The following is a 21569-nucleotide window of genomic DNA, read 5'->3' as shown; positions in this document are numbered from 1 at the left end:
TCCTCAGTGCTTCATAAACCAGCAGCAGTATTTCGATGTGTTTGACACACAGGAAGCCAGTGTAAAGACTTCAGAACTGGACTGATCCACTTTCTTAGTGTTAGTGAGGACTCGAGCGGCAGCGTTCTGAATCAGCTGCAGCTTTCTGATCGATTTGTTGGTAAAGACACCATTACAGTAGTAGAGTCTACTGAAGACACAGTCTGCTGAAACATCCTTTAATCTTATATATTCTTAAGGTGATAGTAAGCTGACTGTGTCATTGTGACTACAATTCAGGTCAGATTCCACGATAGTTAGGTAGCTTCATTTGTTATTTCCATAATCGTAGCCTGTGGAAGCATGAAGCTGTTAAAGGGAAGAGCTTTTGAATAACTGCAGGGCTTCTTACTGCAGACTGTATCTCACCAAGGTGCTTTGTTTGGAGTAGAACAAGTGCAAGAGAAACATTCAGCCAGTCAATGCCAATATGTACATTTGGATTACATCTGTCATTTCATTTTGTATGTTCTCAATGAATATATAGAGAGATGTCAAACTTTATCAAATGTATTGAATGTTCATTTTAGCCCCCCCTTTTGCATCAACAATACTGTATTGAGATATTTTCACAGTTATTGTTTAATTATATGATTTGTATCTCTTTAATGGGTCTGTGGTGGCTTTGGCGCAGTGGTTAGAGCGTTGGTCATCTGATCAAGGAGCGTTGGTGAACTCTGGTTTGAATCCCGCCACGGCCGGCACTGCGTCAGGCCGTTGTGTCCTTGCGCAAAACACTTTACCTGCATTTGCTCCTGTGGGTAATGTCCACAGTAATGACTCTTACATGTAATATGTAATGTGTAATTGTAAAGCGCTTTGAGCACCTGTAAAAGCGCTCTAATAAAAAATGTAATGCATTATTACTATTATTATTATTATTATTATTAATGTCCGGTCTTCATCATGGAAAGTTTGGGTGTTAAATATCTAGTCACCATTTTCATTCATGTTATTAGCACTATGGTTTAAATCACAACAAAAACTAATGTCTTGTACATTCACAACAGTTTCTAACATTGATAAACACAATTAAAAAATTGTATTGTTTTGATATAGAAAGCAAAACGCTAGATTATCTTCATTAACAGTGTTTTTAGTTTTTTAACATGTTTTTTTTAATGCTCTGACCACATAAAAAACACATGATAAAGTTTCCATCCTATTTGGTAGCCAGCCAAAGCCTCAAAAACATGAACACACAGTATACAAACTAAAGTATCTGCATGGCGATATAGCACTAGTGAGAGGAGACAAAGGTTTTTGTGGTTTAGTAGAACTGACCCTGGAGCTGCTATAGATCTCGGTATCCTGGTTGTGACCCAAGAGAAACACGGGTTTGGGACATTTTAGCCATATGTCTGTCTCTTGTTTTACTCGGTACACAATGTGTTTTACCCTGCTCCCGGATGATAAGTTCATAACCTGAAAAATGGTGCCTGTGTGTAAAGGTGTTTCTTTCATCAGGCTATGTGTTCATCACCAACATCCCAGCTGGAGCTTCAGACATTCAGATCATAGAGAGACACAAGACCGAGAACATCCTTGGTAAGAACCTTTAACCTTTAAGGTCAATAAACTGAGTATATATCAACGGAGTGCTTTTACGATGTTAACAATGGTTGCATATTAGCTAAAGGTTAGCTAGCTAAACATTGACTGCAGATTTCACTAACCCTAGCCATAACCCTAACGGGACTTTCCAAAACAAGTTCTTGAAAATGACATCATTGTCTGTGGGTTCTGACCCAGTTCTGAATAGCACTGTTTGATTCCCTTCTATCCAGCTCTGTCAGATGAAGCTGGTAATTTCTTCTTCAACGGAAACACAGTGTTTGACAACCCACAAAACTTCCATGTGGCAGGAACAGTGTTTAAATACCGACGTCCAGGCAATGTGTTCTCTGATGGGCTGGAGTACATCATCGCCCAGGGACCCACACTACAGGGCCTCAATGTTATGGTACACACACACACACACACACACACACACACACACACACACACACACACACACACACACACACACACACACACACACACACACACACACACACGAACGAACGAACGAACGAACGAACGAACGGACACACACACATACACACTTGCACAAGAACATGTGTATCTCGTGCAGGAATGAGTATGAAGTATTTTACCTTTTGATTTTCTCTCTGGTCACAAAGTACTACAACCTGAATGGGAAGCTCCCCCACATCACCTTTGAATATACCACCCCCCGCACACCTCATGACATCAGCGCTGCGGAAATCATCACTACTGGACATGTGAACCTAACTTATAATGGGGTGAACGGGGACATGATAGCGACCAATCACAGCAGATCGTCAACATCTGTCAATCACCAATCAGATGTCCAGCTGCAGGAAGAGGAGGAGGAGGAAATGTGGGAGATCAGGACCCCCAGCACCCCTCCTCCTGCTGCCATCCTGCTGTACAGAGCTGCTGATGTCACCAGTCATGTGTTCAGCCATAATGATGTGGAGGAGCCAGGACCCCCAGGACCCTCTGGATACCGTGAGTCACACATTGTCTTCAGTTCAGCCTTTTATTTTTGTATTGCCTCTGCGCCACAAACAGCCAGGGGCTTCATGTTTCCAGGTCTGATTGTCCCGTTCTTGTGAACGGGACAATCAGAATCTGAATACTTTAATTATATCCCTGGGGAAATTGGAAGTAAAGTAAAAATAAAACTTATTTATAGAAATAAGAAATAAGAAGTAAAGTAAAAAACGTATTGAAGGAGTTTCTTCCACACTTGAACGTGGCCAGATTCATATTTTATTTTATTTTGTAAACACTTTTTTGATATGTTTGTGACCATGCGTTTCTTTTTTAATTGTTGAGTTCAAAGCAAACTCTTTGGCGGACAAACTGTTTCATTCTGTGTACTGCTTACTCTCGATACCTATTGGTTGACATAAGAGCGAAAATGAGGATAAGCGTATATGGTACTACCATCCTGGCCAATGTTTCTTTTAGCTCTAATGCACACCTGGCCAATGACACAGAGAGAGAAATGGAGAGCACATTTTTGACCGATTTGGAAACTTATAGTTAGCCTCCCTCATGCTTTAAGAAACAAATATAGACATTTTTATTCATTGGGATAAACCCCTTGAGATGCACCATCTCGTTTTCAAGGGGGTCCCGACAATAGCAACAACTTACAGACATACATAAACAAAAAGACAAAATGCAAAACATGACACACAATCCCTACCATGGAGTACTCTGGCAGTAACCTGTTCATGTTGAAGTCTGTCTGTTTTGTCTGTCGGACATTATTGTTCTCTAGGTGTTTGATTTATTTATCAGGTCTTTTTTTTCTGTTCATTTAGGAAGTTCCTCCAACTCAATTGACGAGCCCGCCGCTGCAGATGACAACACTCTGGTGCTGCCTTTCCCTGGTAGGAGACACTGATGAAGCTTTTTCTATATATATATATATTACAGGAATACTTGTGGGCCAGCTTAGCCTTAATTAGACCACAAAGTAGACCCTCCAGAAAAACGCGATCCTGCGATCGCAGAATTTACCGCATAATCAGCAAAATGGCGCAGATTTTTAAAAGGACGCATATTTATCAAAAGGCTGCATAATCCCCGCATTTTTCCACACAAAGTTGAGAAAAAAAAAAGTTAACTCGTCTTGACGTGAAGTAGTGATGATGATGATGACGTGACATCATCAGCTCGCGGATCACAGAAGGTAAACAACACCGTAGAGTGAACGTGTGGAACTCACACGACGAACATTTCTGCTAAAGACCGGGCAAAGCAGTACCTCGATGTCTTTCACGAAAGTGGGGGGAAACTATTCTGCACCCCGTGCAACTGTGTGTTGGAGCATACGTCTTAGAGAAAATCGACGGTGACGACCCACTTTGATTCATTCAAACATTCGAAAATGCTTTCTGCTGCTGCGGACAAGAAAGCCAAACAACTCACGTTCACCGAGGCATCAACCTCCAAAACCCTTTCGAGGGTTACAAGAAACGAAGTGAGAGAAGATTGAAGCTGGTCAGATAACGAACGAGTAAATGAAAACAGAATGAGGCGGGGAAGTGTGTGTGCGTGTGTGCGTGTGTGCGTGTGTGCGTGTGTGTGTGCGCGCGTGTGTGCGCGTGCGAGAGTTTGATTAAAATAGCCCCATTGCTTTTACAATAAATAAACATTGAATGTGTTTAATTGAATAGGAAAGGGGTTTAACGTTAGTGGCAGGTTGTGTGTGAGAGAGAATAAATAAGACAGCCCAATATTTAAAAAAAAATCTATTCTTTTTCGCAACTTTCCGCATATTTTGCAACTTCCCGCAATTTCACCGCATAAAATCACATAAAAACCCCGCATGTTTAATCGCATAATCAAGGATTTTAGCCCGCATAATCAAGGATTTTTGCCCGCGTTTTTCTGGAGGGTCTAACAAAGGGACCGCAGGCTGAAATCAAAGCAGAGACTGAGCTCCAGTATAGTAAACACCTTTAGGAAAATACAAAATTAAAACGATGATAACTGAAATATCCTGTTCTGATACAAGGGACACCTTTACTGGAAATATTTTTATATTTTCCATTATACCTTTGACGCTTTTTTATTGAAAGACGTAGAATTCAGCCAAGTAAAGCAAAAATGTCAAAAATAATGACATTAATTAAAGAAAGAAGCAAACATTACAAAATGTAGAAGAACATTTAAATAAAAAAAATTTTTTATAGAATATGATACATCTGAATAATAACCTCCATTTGTGTGTCCTCTCTGTAGCACTGCCAGAAGACGCCCCCTATCTGCTGCTGGAGGACTTGCACTACAACCAGACACACTTACACACACACTCCCTCACTCAGTCAAACACACACTCTGTTGAACACACACTCCCTGGTCCACTCTCACTAGCACAAACAGAAACACATTCAGACATGCTCACAGACACACACTCTGCTACACACACCGAAAGAGAGAGTGGCACACACACTGGGGTCCTGGTACAGCTGCAGCAGGGGCCCTCCGTCCAGGCTGCAAACACTGAGAGGTACGAGCTAACTGCTGTCCGTGCTAATAGATAAGATACAACATGTTATTATAGCTTTTAATAGGTCAATATAAGATAGGAAAGATATTATATCTAATTGTGTAAGTCATTAAGATCAGTCCTTTCTATGATCTTGTATCTTAGTGGCTTTTGTACAAGTTTGCCTGCAGGGTTTCAGAAGTAATTGACATAATAGAAATGATTATATGTCCTGGTGCAATGTTCAAATTGCAGGACACACAATATGTTTTAAAGGCTTTATATGTGTATATACAATTTGTATTTGAATTTCGTGGAGCTGCAGAGATATACTGGCCCACAAATCATATTCTACCTCAAAATGATTGCAATTACTTATTTTTTCCCAATAGTGTGACCCTACTTATGCTCCAGTTGTTTCCCTCACTGTTACATAACTGAATGAACTCACAGCATGATCATTTGGATTGAATCAAGTGTGAATGTGAAAGATGTGCCTGTCTGTGTCCCTGCAGTAATGACTTTGATGTGGGTCTGGAGCCCGACATCAGTCTGGCGGACATGTACCGCTGGAAGGTTTCTGCGTACGCTCCCTGCAGCTCCACCTGCACAACAGGTACACACACTCACAACATGTAACTACACACACACTTATTACGTGTTTTGATAATGCAGATTCAAAAATGTGTTAAAGAAAATATCAGTATTTGATCGGATGGACTGGATATTTTATATTGCACATCAGAAAACAGAGACAGAGCCCAGTTTAAACATTATTCTTAATACATGATCATTTAATTTACAGGTAACCATGGATATACTTCACATTGCATTACTCTCTGCAGTGAAAGGGATGACTAATGTCATCTGTGTGCTTTTGTTTTATTGTGTTTTTAGCACTTCTTAACACGTGGCGTTTGTGGTCATTTATTATTTTATGATTCTTATGATGTTTTAATGTTTTGTCAAGCACTTTGTGACTTTGTCTCTGAAAAGCACTTTGTTAATCAATTTGACTTACTTCATGTGAACGGGGAAAGATTCTGCCTATGGTTAATATTATTATTTTGGGTTTCTACTAAAATGTTTTACCAAGCTTTAGTTGAATCAGCTATAGATAAAGTACATGTAAACAGTGTAGCTCCTTGAATGTGTAAACAGTCTGTGTGTGTATATTTCTAGGTATAACCACCAGTTATGCCCTGTGTGTGCGGTATGATGGCAGTGAGGTGGACGACACTTACTGTGACTCTCTGACCAGACCTGAGCCAACACATGAGTTCTGCACTGGGAAGGAGTGTCCTCCAAGGTACCGTCTGTATGTCTGTCTGTCTGTCTGTCTGTCTGTCTGTCTGTCTGTCTGTCCTTAGACCTGGAGACGTTATCTACTTTCTTTATGTAATCTTAATTTATTCAAGTAGTCTGATTTAGATATCAACTTTGTTCAGCATGATAAAAGAAAAAGAAACATTTGCAAGAACAGAAACAACATTTATACACGATAACTATCAAAAGCGAGTACAAAACATTAGATCGTGTTCATGTGTTACTTGTTACTGGATGATGTAATGTAGCTACTTGATTCAAAATATAGATAACATGTAGGATAGTTTGGAGATTTATAAAACAATAAAATGACATGGCTATTTATTTATTGAATCGTTTATTTGGCAGGAACAATGCACAGTAATGAACACTTAAAACATAAAAAGGTAACAGTGCCAGATTTAGATTTAGCTTTGAGCTCATTTCCATCCGCAGTCCCTCACATAAAACATTTAAGAAGATTACATTTTACAAACATAGTAAAAACAGAATACATGATATGCAAAAAGTGCAAAAGAGCAAGAGCAGCATAAACAAAGTATTTATGACATGGTAATACAATATAGCAGCAACGACATGTAAAGTGCCAGAGAAGATGCAGGAGCTACCTAAAGTGCAAGGGGAGATACCCCTGTATTAAAGTGCATTTAGCACAAGGTCTTCATGCCATGTAAACATTTATAAAAAAAACACATAATTTTAAAAGACTTAAAATTGTCAAAACTTAAGAAATTGTGTTTCTCAAGGATGGCACAGTGGTGGTATGAATGTGGCTTTCTGTCAAACACCTTGATAGCTCTCTTGTACAGCTGTTCTATGGGTTTCAGGTCTTTGGCACAATCAAACGACCAGTTTGTCAAACAGTATTCAATGTGGGATAGAATCATACAGTGGAGCAGTGGCGGATTTAGGATTGTAGGAGATCCGGGGCTTAGCCCAGGAGTTGTTGGGGGGTGCAGGGGTAAANTAGTCCGTTGTTACTGTTTGAACTAACGTAGCAACGGCAGGAACTGCTTCGCAACGATGTTTTCAAATCTGTAATAAAAAATCTCCTCAAAAACACTATCGAAGCAGTTCCTGCCGTTGCTACGTTAGTTCAAACAGTAACAACGGACTATTTTTCTTAGCGGATGCATGTCAATTTAAATAATTACAACTATTTTTTAAATCAATAAAATCATTTTCTAAATCCATAAAAGCATTTAAATTAATATTGGGAGTCATGTCGTTACTTTGTTGAGAATGTGGCCTTGTAATAAGCGGGATAATGTGCACATTGCACATTGCATAATGTGCCTTCATGCCGATCTAGATCCCTCCGCCGAAAAAAAACCGGCTAGTTCGTGGGCGCGAGCCGGCTCCTGTCGTTCACTTAAAAGAGCGTTCGCGACCGACACATCACTAATGCAGACACAGACAGAGGCAAGTAGCAGCGCTGAGCGGCAGAGCCATACATGTGTTTCGAAGGTAAATCAGTTGAAAGCCGAAGTTGCAAAAACGCCACGATCATATGATCCAATTCTATCAGTTTCCCAGTTACACAGGGACGCGGAAGTCAGTCAGAGTTGGGGGTGCGTGCAACGTCTCGCAGCGGAGTAACTGTGGTGCGGAATATTTCACTGAGTGGAGCCTCGCTAGTTTTTCAGGTTGATATGTGAAGCTCATTAGCTAGCCAACATGTATCCAGCAAATATTTAGCAAAATATTAGAAGTGAGGCTACTAGACTAACGTTAGGTCTACTGTAATAGCCTCACTTTTAATATTTTGCAAAACATTAGCTAGCACTAGTGTTTTACAGTTGCTAGCAGCTTATTGGGATTTTATGCTAGATAGACAGGCATTGTTTTGATATAATAAATTAAGCATTATTGTTAGTTAATCCTGCAGCCCCACTTTTAACTCTATGTCTCTCTCTAACTCATTGCAGATGGCTGCACTAACGAAAAGGGCACAGAGAGGAAACCAGTTGTAAGATGTTTAAAAGTTCATTAAACATAATATATGCTTAAATGCATTTCAAAGAGGTTGTGTTGGAGTTTGTGTTATTCTACATTTTGACACCAAGATTTTCTGATTTTACTGCAAATGTATATCGGTTCCAAATATCGGTTATCGGTCTCCTTGATTACTAATAATCGGTATCGGCCTAGAAAAAGCCATATCGGTCGATCCCTAATTTAGAGGATTCACTCATCCAGCCAATAATCATTTGCTATAATGAGTGTAAAGACTACATCATTCATAGTAGTAATTCAGACAGAAAAATAAAATCCCATCTTTTCCATGTTGGGTTACCTGACATTTCCCCTCTATACAGACTCCGTGGTATTTGGTATCGCGGCAGAATGTACCATCATGTGCAGGAACTAGCAGCTGTCGCTCACCACTCATGGTGGTACACTGCAGGTCACATGGCTTATTGGAGATGCTGATGTAGTCAGCTACACAGGAAATTGAATATTAAAAAATATATTTATTTGAGTGATGTCACATTACAAAGAGACTAACAGATTGAAGTGTACCCGGGTAGAGAGGGATCCACTGGTAGCATCTTCTTCCAAAGGCTTTAGAATTGAATTGGGAACACTGGTGCTGTTTGAAGCTTACACTGGGGCTGGGACAGGGCTGAACACACAACAAAACACACATCAACATATAGGAAATACACCTGCAGCATAATGTTTGTTCTACAGTGAGTGTTTCAATAAAGAATGAATTTATTCATTCTTTATTGAGACACTCACCCAGTATCTAAATCAGTGTAGAGCCATACCTGGTGTGGACAGAGTTGGTACTGTTTAGGAGACCCGACACAGTATGAACTGTTTATGTTCTGGGTGGTGGACAGCCTGAGGCACAGACACAATGTCATGAACATACTGTATTACATGGACACACACAAGATGCATACAAAATGAGAGTAAATGGACATCCAACACTGTTATCCCAGCATCATCAGAGGGGGATGATGGCCTAGTGTAGCAGGAGTATTCAACAACAACTTCAGTTACTGTTGAATGGTTATTCCTTTATAATCAAACGCGGAAGAATTTAAGAAAGAATGTTTCTCAAATGGTTTCTTCATTCATTGGTAGGATGAATGAAAGGGGCCTTTTATGTTCATTTTCTGGATTATATTTCTACTGCCTGTGCTGCAGCACCTCTTTTCACCCTCTGTCTGAAACCAGAGCCCAGCATGCTCTGATTGGTTAACTAGCCGGCTCTGTTGTGATTGGCCAACTGATTAAAGATGTCGGAAAAGTCCAACCTACTAGCCTATAGTTACAATGTGTTGAAGCGCTAGCCAATATAATCGTGAGTGTTACATAGAGATGTTACTATGTTACAGAAGTAAACAAAGGAGTCCAATGGAGGCGTTTCAGGCAGGGGGGCGGGGGGCAGTGTGGCAGACAAACTGCCTCTGGAGGGAACACAGGGACTTTAAACTTTGCAGACCATTTACATGCACAACACCTATAGAACGCACTACAGGAGAGGGAAAAGCCCCCAAAGAGCACAATTGGGCCTCTTTGAATGACTCGTCGGCGTGTTACATTCTGAATGGTCAAAGTTGGGTAAATGTCATTTGAGCTATAACTAATGTGATTCCATTTGTATGTGTAGTGGTTGTAAGTCAGAGGAAACATGACACACGATCAACATAAGCTGACTCTGAAGAACAGTAACAACTTGAATGTGTTTTTGATAGTAAAGGAGTCATGATCTTATTATTCTCTTCATGCTAGATGAAGGAACACATCCAAAGGGTCTCAGGACTTTCAAAATATAGCAACATTTCGCAACTTGTAACATGTGTCTAACAGTGCTGTAGTTTATAGTTAACATGAACAAGTAATGAAGGACAGATAGGGCCCAATGTATCTGTCTCCCATTACCATGCATGCACTGCACCCCCCACACACCTCCTTTGTCTATCTATCCGTGTCTTTCTTTCTTCAGCCCATTCTTCTACGCTGTTTAGGCACTAAAGTAGGAGAGACTACAGGAAGAGGTGAGCTGGAGGTCACTATGTGAGAGTGTCTAATTGGTAGAAGGTGATGAGGGTAAGACAGGAGAGGAAGAGGAGGGAGAAAAAAGGCGAAAAGGGGAGGAAATGAAGGACAAAGATGAGAAGAGTGTGGGAAAAAGAGGTGAAGAGGAAAGAAAAAGAGTAAAAAATAGAAGGAGTAGAAAGAGGGGCAAACGTGAGAGAAGGAGAAGAACAAAGAGAGGAGGAAGAAAGGGGGAGGAGGGGGAAGAAGGCCAGCAGTGAGGGCAGGGTGGCGTTAATCTTGGTTGACAGACATTTCCGCAAGTCTGACAGGGAGAGGTCAAAGGTAACAAGATGGCTACAAACACACATTCTATCAACGCTCTACCTAACTTCCCTCTGCCATGTCTCGACTCACTCTCCCCCATGTGTTATTGCTGTGTGCATTTCTTTACATATTTTTCCTCTGGATCTATACATACATTGTTTGTACAAGACACATAATTAAAAAGCCAAATTAGCATCAAATGGGGTCTTATATTCTGAAGATTTGGGCTCTGATTTCCTGACAGCTGCCTAAACTCCATTGCAATACAAACCAGTGGTTGTCCACTTACGCTTGTTTGGTACTCTCCTGGCTCCAAACAAACCCACTTGTGCTCTGATGCGGGATTGGTGCAGTTTAGGGTCTGTTTATTCAAAAGCATGGTGTTATTTGTGCGGTTGTATATTTCGATCTGCTTCACTGGCATTAGATGTGCTCTCAGAAATCACAAAATAATGACCCTATAAATATGTTGAGTTGGTCTTTTCCAGTTGGCTATACACAATGTTCTGCTGAAAACAAGCACGTTTCAAAGTAGAGTTTGATACAGGCTGATTCCGATCAATTATGTTGTTTCTCTCCCACTCCCCCTCCCCTGCCCCAAAACCATATCTGTATACCCTCGTACAGTACACCCTTTTAATCGCTTGAATAAAACAAAAACAGATAGTAAGAGAAGAAAAATGTCGCCTTTTAACAACATTACAGTCATAAACTCAACATTAACTCTACAGCTGACAGTAAATAGGGGCTGATATTTTATCTAGCACGATGTACAGCTTCTGGTCTGTTTGCTACTTTTGATGGGACTGAGTGAAAGGTTACAGAAGTTCAGCCCATCTCCACCTTTTACTTTATGCTTACTTCTTATATTTCCTCCAAGCTGTGCCTGGTTTGAACTGCCACAGGTGCTTGAATTGATTGCTCACGTTCACATGCGTTTGCACACTGAGACTGTGCTGTGTTTTTAGCTTGCACTTAGTTTGGCCCTTAGTGCACACAACATAGAAGTAATAATCCCTCTATAAAAGTGTGTATTCATTTTTTGGACATACTACCTCTGTATGAGACAGTGTCTATCCTGACTCCTCACTCCTCCTCCACAGCTCCTAGAACAGGAGGACCAACTGGACCACTCTCCCCACCACTGAAACACCTCCTCCTGCCACAAAATATACAAAACAGTGAGAAACAACAGTTACTGCCTGATGTTTGTATGCCTCCGCCAACCTGTCCTGTTGCAGTTTACATACATGTCTGTCCAAAAAGACGTTTTATCCTAATAGACATTTGGGAGAGATTGTGATAATTAACATATATATTTTTAAGTTATGGCCAAAAAACGTTTTGTGAGGTCACAGCGACATTCAACATTAAAATCAGATTCCAATCCGTCGTTAAGTCCGTGTGGATGTGTGCAACACATTTGAAGAAATTCCCTTCAGGAATTCAGTGTCACTGGATTGCATGAAGCACCCAGTCGTTGTTATTAAAGACCAGCACATCTCCACTCTCATTCAGTGTCACAATGATGAGCACTGAGGAAGAAATCCCCTGCTTTCAAGACAACATTTGAAAGCAGGGGATTTGTTGTGGGAAGCTTGGTAAACAAACAAATTGTAGATTTGTCTAAAGAAAGAATTCAACATTCTCCCACCATTGACAAAGTGGATGTTGACAACATTGGTCATTTTGAAACCAAAGCACAGTCTATGGAGCAGTGGATACCAGGGTTGGGGTCGAGTGTTTTTTTTTGCTTTTTTTTGTTGGAACAGAATGAAATGACTGAAAGTGCTGAAGTGTCAGCCATTATAAAAGCTGTTTGAATTAGATGATAGGAAGTACCATATTTACCAAAGGGAAGGAGGTAATGCTGTACGACAGTACCGCAGCCCCAACATTTAAAATGACTCACAAAGTGACAAACAGATCATGGAAGTTGCGCTGCTTCTTATGCCATAGATTCCAGAGTATTTATATGTTTTGGAACTTTCAACAATATATTAAACCAAAAGTGGAAATATGAACGTCATGCCAATTACTGTCAAATGGTCGATGAAGTTAAAATGTCACTGTTTACTGACTTGGATGGGCTTATTTCCACATGTTAGAATGGCGATATGCACAGCACACACGGTTATCCATATAAGATATCCATATATTGGTTTAATATTATTTATTTAAATAATTTCATACAATCATTCTAATAAGGATTTTTGTTGATAAATACGAGGGGAAAGGAGGGTGAGTAACCATTTCCTTTAACTTTCCATTTATTATTTTATGTCAAACTTTGGTAATTAAGTTATATATATTTCACTGTTTTACACTTTTATATGAAACTACACAATTAGAATGCACAGGGCAAAGTATCCAGATGCGCAATTACTAGTCCATCAGAGGAGAAAAGATATTTCAACACGGCAGATGCATTTCAATAACAACAGCTAGCGCATCATTATTACGTCTCCCAGTGTCCGTGGAGTCTCTTTTCCTAAGTCCTGATGAATCCTCTTACACATCTTCCCTTAGCCCAAAGAAGTTTTTCACAGAGGTTTAGGAAAATAGTTTAGGAAAAGACAAAGCGTCTGAGTATCACACATCGGATCAGACAACCAAAGCAAATTTGTGGGAGCAGAATGTTAATTGAGAGAAGTTCTATCGGCTTTTAACCGAATATAAACTCATTACTTCAGTCTGTAGTGACATGGAGCTTCAACACGCTGCATCACATCATGGGAAAGAATCATTCACAACTCAGAAAGGCGCTGAACTTCATCAACAGAAGGTGGATGATGAAAGATTGTAAACTCATGTGGGAAGTGGAAGCCTTGTGGAATGACAGTCCAATAACAAAAACACGAGCAGGACAAGAGAAGCATTGTCACAGAGGGATCCTGGTGTATGGGCTATATGTAGTGTGTGTTAAGTTACAGGTATGTCAATATTGCTGTTAATACTTCACCTGTGCACCCCCGGGTAATCCCAGTGGTCACATTACGTAGTTTACATAGAGTAAGTGGTGAACAGCTGGGGGGAATTAGGAACATGGATGTTTTTTACCGACTGGGTATGTGCATCTGTGTGCTGATTATTGGTTGTACGATATTTTGACAAGCTTGTTTCTTTGTATCCATTCAGTGCATCAAGTTTTTTATATTAGTCAGCCTATATGGCCTAACATTACAGTCACACAAACTTTACATCACACCTTTCTTAGAAGAGGAAACAGATTTGTTGTGAGTGCGTGAGTGTTATTACCTTGTTGCCCGTCTTTTTGACATGCTGACTTCCAGAGCTGTGTGACTGCAGATGGGTGTTACGTTGCTCCACCCTCCCTTCACTTCTGTCCTGGCAGACACACAACACATACACACGCATATACAGTACATGATCATAGAACATACATACCCTGTGACCCCACATGTATCAGTTAGCTAGCTGCAGTTATTTTACCTGTTGTCCTTTTCATGTAAGCTCAGCCGTAATACATTCTACGTGGGCCAAATTACGGAAAGGTAAAGCTGCGGCTTGATAGAACCATTCATTTTCAACACGGTGAGAAGAAGAAACTTTCACTTTTTCTATGTGATAATCTCATGAATAAATAGCATAGGCCTCCTATTTCTTCTACTTTTCTTACAGAAATGTGAAAGACAGACCTGGCCAATCAATATAACTGAATTTAGTAAGGTGTAGGTTATTGATCACAGACATACATTTATTATTCCTTTTAACCATTTTCACCTAGATAAATGTTCAATACTTACTAGTATCTTAATATAGTTACAGCTACATTCAAAATGTATAATCAGATTACTGGCACATTTAAAAAAAGATTAGGATAACTATTATTATAGGTATAGTATCTGAATTTAGTTTTTGGTTTCATTTTGACTTTCATTCTTCTTTATTTTAAAAACCTTTATTTAAATACAGAAGGTAAACAGCTTATGTATTCAACTAAAATACTGAATTTGACTTTAATTTAATCTGAACACTTTTGATCCTAAATATCTTGGTTTCTCCTTTTCTACGGACAAGTTGATCTGTTGTCTCACATAATACACTCAAGAAAGAAACATCTTATTGATATTTATTTTCTCTTGTATTTATTTGCATTTCAACTTGATAGGGTATTCCAAAATTAACGTAAAGTAATCAGGTTACATTACTTTAATATTTTGATACTCAGATTAGGTTACTGATAAAAGAATGTTTCAAGGTAACTATATAGGAACAAAATGAGTAACCCTTTCAACCCTTCACAAAGGTTGGGCTCTTTACAACTATCTGTATACCCAGGGTCAAATGTAGTCTGTAATGGTAAATTCTCAATTGAGCAAGTATTGATTTGGTTTGCTGTGTATCAGAAGGATGTGACACATTCCAAGTCCAGTCTCAGTAACACACACACACACACACACACACACACACACACACACACACACACACACACACACACACACACACACACACACACACACACACACACACACACACACACACACACACACAATCTGTGTTGTCTAAACAGGGCCCTAAACAAGCCCTCACAGGCTCCTTCTCTCTGGCCAATTCAACATAGAAACACACAAATGAAGCATTTTGGAGCTAAATACACAGTAATAGTTGCTCGCTATTACTATTATGGCGATAAAAGTGTCTGACATGGAAAAAAGACACAACTTAATGTTTGGTAGGGTGACACAGACGCATTCTAATGGTTCAGTGACTTCATTATACATATTCCAAGTGTAGAGAGTTTTTTCAATTGAAAACATCTTTGTAAAAAATATGTACAAAGAGCATGGTTAACATCTTCCTGAGCAAGGTTTTGGGTGTTGAGATCGATTTAAGATGTGGGGAAGTAGAATGGCTCAAAACACTCTTATATGATAATAACCTTTAATCAGTGGGTAAAGTTAATAATTAGATGTACTCAGGTACTGTACTTAAGTGCGAGTTTGAGGAACTTGTACTTGAGTATTTCATTTGTCAACATCACTGAAAAAAGACTTCAGTTACAACATTTACAAGCTACCCTGCAGTATACAAAGTAATTCAAACTAGATGCACTTTTACCAAGACATTAATGCATTAATAATTGTAAACAGCATTCGCACTGAGTACTTTTACTGTTGGTACTTTAATTATATTTTGGTGCTTATACTTTTATCCTTTTACTTGAATCTTTGAATAAGGGAATTCTACTTGTCAGAGAGTATTACAATCTCATCTTTTACTTAAGAACAAGTTTTAAAACAGCTTTCTCCTGCTGGAATAGGTTACAGTGCTGACCTACACTGCTGGACAGCCTTTCATGTTAACATTTATGGTAGAAATCAACTTAGAAATGGCCATTTATAGCATGGTTTATGACTTAACTATCCACAACGTTGCAAATTTCAAACAGAAAATGTTAATTCCAAGGGCTGGGTTTTTAACAAGTAGAAAATATGAGCATACATCATTATATAGTACATTACCCAATAAACCTTTGAGTGCACACAGCTGTTACCTGCAGAGTGAGCATGCGGTTGAACCATCAAATCCTCTTTACACAATACATTCAAACCTTTAAATAAAAGCGTTACCTCACTGTGGCGATGGTGCATTATGTTTGTGTGTAAGTATTTGCAAAACAACATATTTGCCAACAATTATATTTTAGATGTCCTGCCAGTGGTTGTAAGCTTTACTTTTCAACTGTTGCCATCCATTTTGTGTGTAGTCAATTGTTTGTTTACACGAAGACCTCTTAAACTACAGTATTTATTTTTCTTTAATTGGCAAGTATTCAAATACTGGATGACAAAGGCGGTGCTTAACAGACAAACAATAAATTAATGTTCGGTTCCGTCATGTGCACAACTCGTGTTTATGTGTGAGAAGAAGGATTGCTAATAAAAATCGTCTGCAAACAATTGTTGTCTCCGTTACTCTCATGCAGTCAAACTGTGTGAGCCTTTTGGTCAGGCAGAGGATCAATGGTGCTTATTTAGTAACGTGTTGTAAAGTGCTGCCAAATGGTAAGTCAGTGATGTTATTTTCCTCTAATGTTTATTCAGAGTCGATCCTGCAGTCTACGAGAATGGTTCACATATTTGCTTCTTACACTAAATGTTCATATCACTAGATACTTTGACACTAGAATAAATAAAATTTTATTATGAAACCATGTAAGATTTATGTAGTAGGAAATATTGCGTTTCGCAGTAAATTAATGTTAGATGCACGCCGGATGAGTAATGGATTAACTGTAACAGGATTACGAAAACCTGATGCAAATACATCAAACATAAACATGACTGTATTCATTTACAGTTACATTTTAAAAAGACGTATTCAGATTACTGTCACATTTCTAAATATTTGGGATAACTAGAGAGAGTTACTCAAAGCTAAACAGAGCATATAGTGTTTTTTGTAAAGGATCAGATGTTCTCTCTTCTCTGTAAACTGTACTGTTTTGTAGGGTAATACTCTAAGAGTGAATCTATATTTCTACTCCCTGAATATGCTTTATGGTTTTCACTTTCTTTGCTTCATTTGTTCTGTTTTAATTCAGCAGGTGAACCTATTTGTTCATAAAATAGTGTGTGAGCTTAACTGTGTGTATTAAACTAAAACTGAGCATTTTCTGTCAGCTCAGATTGTATTTCTGCTTTTTTAAACTGTAGGATGTGCTCATGTGTTTCGGTGTTGGTGTATAGGCTGCTGCCTGAATATGCTGAGTGAAAGACAGGTTTCCCTATCAATAAAATCATTTCTGATCCTAAATATCTTGGTTTCTTCTTTTCTAAGGTCACATTGTTCTGTTGTCTTACATAATACACAGAAGTAAAACACATTGAATTTATCTGCATTGCATTTGATATTGATGCAATCCAAAAGTAATCAGGTTAAATTACTTGCATTTGTTTTTACAGGTAACTATAGTAGTAATAGAAATTCATTTTTAAAGTAACCCACCTAATCATGTTTAGAGGTAACTTAGTAACCATATGTATATCTTTGCAGATAAGATAGACAAAAGAAGACACAAATAACACATTTTATAATCAACCTGTTATTAACATGATTACATAAGTAATTATCTTTCGAAGACATGCAGAGTTGCATGCATTGTTTCTGTCAAACCCAAAGAATGAAGCGGTATTGTGAACAAAGCTTCTGTTTTTAGCTACAGCACCATAAACAGACAGCCCAGTTGAATTGGGGGAAGAATGACAGTCAAAACATGGACCCCCCAACTCAGAAAGTATTTATACAGTTTGGCGTAGCCACATGAAATAAAAGTAATGTGAAAGGTCATGTTTATTTCGCGTGAAGGCTACGCCAAATCCCATTTATATATGGAAAATGCATTGATTACTATTTTCTACATTACACCCATATTAGACATTAATACACCATGTTACACCACCATTACACCCTTATTTTACCCATGTCACAGCCATGTGACAGTGTTATTAGTCATAAAAGAGTCAAAGTATTTTCCAAAAAGTCAGTCAGAAGAACGTTGTTTGTGTTTACAACAGTAAAATGCTATTTGATGCAACCATACTATCTATAATTATATAAATATAATTATATACAGACATGAAGGCCATTTTTCTGCACAATGATTACTTTTAGTTTACATTTTACAACTACATTTAGCTGATAATGCTTTTACTTACAGGTAAAAAGTAAGATTTTGTAAGATTTTGAATGCAGAACTTTTACTTGTAATGAAGTATTTTGGCAATAATGTAATGGTGCTTCTACTCAAGTAAAGCATCTGAATACTTCCTCCACCTCTGCCTTCAAGATGTAATGAAACCACAGCTCGCACAGTCCTTGCTGCTCATTCCCTGCTGCTGCATGACTCCAGCATCCCAGCAGCGTTCGTACTAGAAACTTTTCTAGGAGCTTCGCCGAAGGGAACCGTGACATTCCCGCATTTGGGAACAGTTAGCCTGCCTTCACATACACAATGACACTTATATGTTTTTCGAAGTTTATCTCAGGCATTATTGTTACTGTGTTAATTAAATATGAGATGAATGGAATTACTTCACAGTTAAAACTACACAGTGCCCTTGACAATAAGCAAGACAGAATCAAAGTGACAGACTGAGATTAACTAGCAAACTCCCCAGTCCCCCTTTATAAGGTTTTTGCAAATGGACACCGTTTCAAAGGGGGGAACAAACAGCTCTTATTTACCTTAACGGGCCAGTTGCTGGTGAGCGGGAGAACCGGGAGGTGTAGTAGGAGAAAGGAGCAAACCGGGAGAGCTAAGCCTCCGTTACCGAACATGGTTCATTCATGTCATGGAGCGACTACAGTACCCCTCCCCTTACCTCCGCTCGCCTCCAGTCCTCACTCCTCTCATTCTCCACTCCTTCCTCCTCCCCCTTTGATGTAGCCACGCCCTCGGGTCGGAATCACTCGCGCCTGTGATACGCACGCGCCACACTACACTCCTACTTCGGCTTTACTCCGACATCCACATTGGGTGTGGACTGTTTGGGAGCTGTTTTGTGAGTTTGTGTTCTTAACTTATTACGTTTTTCTAGTTGTGTAACAGTCTAGGACTCATAAGACATGAGATGCTGTATAGGCCATAAGGCCAACCTTATTAAGCACAAATGAATTCACTTAAAGAAATACGAAAAAGTAATGTGATTTACATATAGGCTATGCAAAGGTTTTTCTATTTGATCTTTATTTTAAACTGTGGTATGATTTCCAAAGCGTGTATCGATTTTTGATTTCAGATTTTTATTGTCATCTTTTTAAAATATATATAGCCTATAGAGTGCCACAGTGACGCGTTCTAAAACCCGGAAGTAAACTTCTTCCGGTTCCTTCGACAAAACGAATTTCAAAAATATCAACTCTATCAACTTATTTTAATCTGTTTTTATGAGCCAATTCATTCAATTAAGTGCTATTTTACCTCTATATTATGTTCGCTACTCAGAACTGCAGAACCTATGTTAGCTTTCATCAAACTCGACAAGACCCCAGTTTTATCGACTCGCTAACTTATTATGCAAATAATAGCCTATATGTTGTTTACATTTTGTTAATTGTGGGCTGGCCCAAGCAAAGTACACTGACTTCAATTATATATGTTAATCTGTATATTAATATTGTATTCATCTCGGTATACATTGCAAATGTACTGTTCTATTTTCATTATTTGTTTATTTTATATTGCTTATACATAGATATTTGCTGTTTAGGATTATTTTGTAATTTAATAAAATTGTATTCCATGACAACGAGCAGCTCGTTAAGGCTTAGAGTGCGTGATTTCACAGCTAGAGTGGAGGAGAGCTTGAAATTCGCCTTAAATTATTTTTTAAAACTGCCATAATTCCCAAACCTGACACTCCTTGGACATCATTTTTTGTGAAAAACGTAGGAAAACCTCTCCTACCTTGAAAAATTAAAAAAATTAAGAAATTAAACAAAATGCCTCCTGAGGGCATGAAGTGACAAAAACGTTCAACATGTCTCCATTAAGGCCCATTGTAAATCAAGCCTGATCTATCCTCAGAGCAGCAGCTGTACACCTTTAGTAAATCTGCCAAAAATGCAACATTGTGGACCCGAAAGTGCACACAAAGCAGATTCCGACGCTCCTCGCGGTCCTGACACCCTCCACGCCTTGACATTTTACGAAAGCAGCTACCGTTTTTAAACTATAGTTAGAAATGTAAGAGGTTTATTTCTCATTCAGAACAATGGAAAGGCTCTCCTTTCACAGCACATCTCCATGGAAACCTTTGATCTCTGGGCTCACACACAGGTGTTTGATATTGTCGTCACCATGGTAACCTTTGATCTCTGTGCTCACACACAGGTGTTTGATAACGTTGTCACCTCAAACACAAACAAACAGACTGGAGTTTAAAGACTGTCTCAGGCTATTATTTTATCAGTCTAATGGAGACTTCATACTGACTTCAACACGTTCCACATAATTTATACATTATTGGTGACGTTTGGTTTTAGTTCAAAAGTTTGCAGTTAAAATATTCTGCTGCTTTTCAAAGCGTCTTTGTGTCATTCTACAGAAAAGGTGGAATCTGGATGATACAAATCTGATGAAATATATTCCTTCTAAACACATCTAAAACCTGTTAAATAGCAATAACTAACTTGATGAATCCACAACAAGTAGAGCTTAAAGTATTTTTATTATTTTTATACATGATACAAAGCTTATTTATATAGGAACGTCACTGGTGTTACGTGTTACCAGGAAGAAGAGTAACACCAGTGACAATTTGGACAAAACACTAACAAAATTGCTGCCATGTGTCAGACCAAATATGGCTTCAGTCAAAATAAAAATCGTTTAACTCTTCAATACAATACATTTTCCCATTCAAATGTTCACCCCTAGGGCTATGAAATGAGTAACACTAATGACAGACTTGAAAGATGCACGTCAAATTTGAAGATAACATGACACCATTAACAAACAAAGTAAGAAGTATCTGACTTTCCTTATGTCTTTGTCCACTGCACTGCCTCAAATGATCTCTTGTTACAGAAGGCACTTCAGAGACAGTACATTACTTCAAAAATAAAAGCATTTTGTGTAGCAGTAACACCAATGACGTAATTTTGGGTGACTGACATTTATTGGATATTATTAATAATAATTTGCGTTTTTTTTTTTTACCGTTTCATTGTTATATTTAATGTATGTAATGTTATGTAAATATGAATGAGATTTATTTATTTAAAAAAAATATTTTAAATGAAAACTCTCGGCCCCACTTCCATGTATGATCAAAGTGACAAGGCAGTTCCTTGGACTTGGCATTTTAAGACTGCCAAGGCACAC

At 38.7% G+C, this 21569-nt stretch overlaps 2 protein-coding genes across 2 annotated transcripts in view; one reads left to right on the top strand and one right to left on the bottom strand.

Moving 5' to 3' along the window:
- The first annotated feature begins 945 nt into the window (after nucleotides 1–945).
- LOC104966603 (uncharacterized) lies at nucleotides 946–6442 on the top strand. The gene is made up of 8 exons (XM_010795789.1): nucleotides 946–952; nucleotides 1507–1587; nucleotides 1827–2002; nucleotides 2223–2574; nucleotides 3399–3467; nucleotides 4825–5092; nucleotides 5587–5687; nucleotides 6254–6442. The coding sequence occupies exons 1-8, from the start codon at nucleotides 946–948 to the stop codon at nucleotides 6439–6441; spliced, it is 1242 nt and encodes a 413-aa protein (XP_010794091.1). The 3' UTR covers nucleotide 6442.
- A 1874-nt stretch (nucleotides 6443–8316) lies between these two features.
- The window catches only part of LOC104966602 (ADAMTS-like protein 2), a 19367-nt gene continuing 6114 nt past the window's right edge, over nucleotides 8317–21569 (bottom strand). Inside the window, exons 2-8 of the mRNA XM_010795788.1 lie at nucleotides 18929–19098; nucleotides 13976–14065; nucleotides 11773–11876; nucleotides 9172–9247; nucleotides 8921–9023; nucleotides 8694–8839; nucleotides 8317–8334 (exon numbers count right to left, since the gene is read on the bottom strand). Of these exons, the coding sequence (XP_010794090.1) occupies nucleotides 8317–8334; nucleotides 8694–8839; nucleotides 8921–9023; nucleotides 9172–9247; nucleotides 11773–11876; nucleotides 13976–14065; nucleotides 18929–19021 (630 nt within the window). The 5' untranslated portion in view covers nucleotides 19022–19098. The remainder of the gene's footprint in view (nucleotides 8335–8693; nucleotides 8840–8920; nucleotides 9024–9171; nucleotides 9248–11772; nucleotides 11877–13975; nucleotides 14066–18928; nucleotides 19099–21569) is intronic.

The sequence above is a fragment of the Notothenia coriiceps genome, unplaced genomic scaffold (assembly GCF_000735185.1).
Source record: "Notothenia coriiceps isolate Sejong01 unplaced genomic scaffold, NC01 NC01_scaffold00037246, whole genome shotgun sequence".
Lineage (NCBI taxonomy): Eukaryota > Metazoa > Chordata > Actinopteri > Perciformes > Nototheniidae > Notothenia > Notothenia coriiceps.
The sequence above is the reverse complement of the archived record's forward strand: the minus strand, read 5'-3'. Positions and strand labels throughout refer to the sequence as shown.

Coding starts and splice junctions, on each gene's coding strand:
- LOC104966603 (XM_010795789.1), top strand. Junction 2,575..3,398: donor CCCAGGACCCTCTGGATACC/GTGAGTCACACA, acceptor CTGTTCATTTAG/GAAGTTCCTCCAACTCAATT. Junction 5,688..6,253: donor CAGCTCCACCTGCACAACAG/GTACACACACTC, acceptor GTATATTTCTAG/GTATAACCACCAGTTATGCC.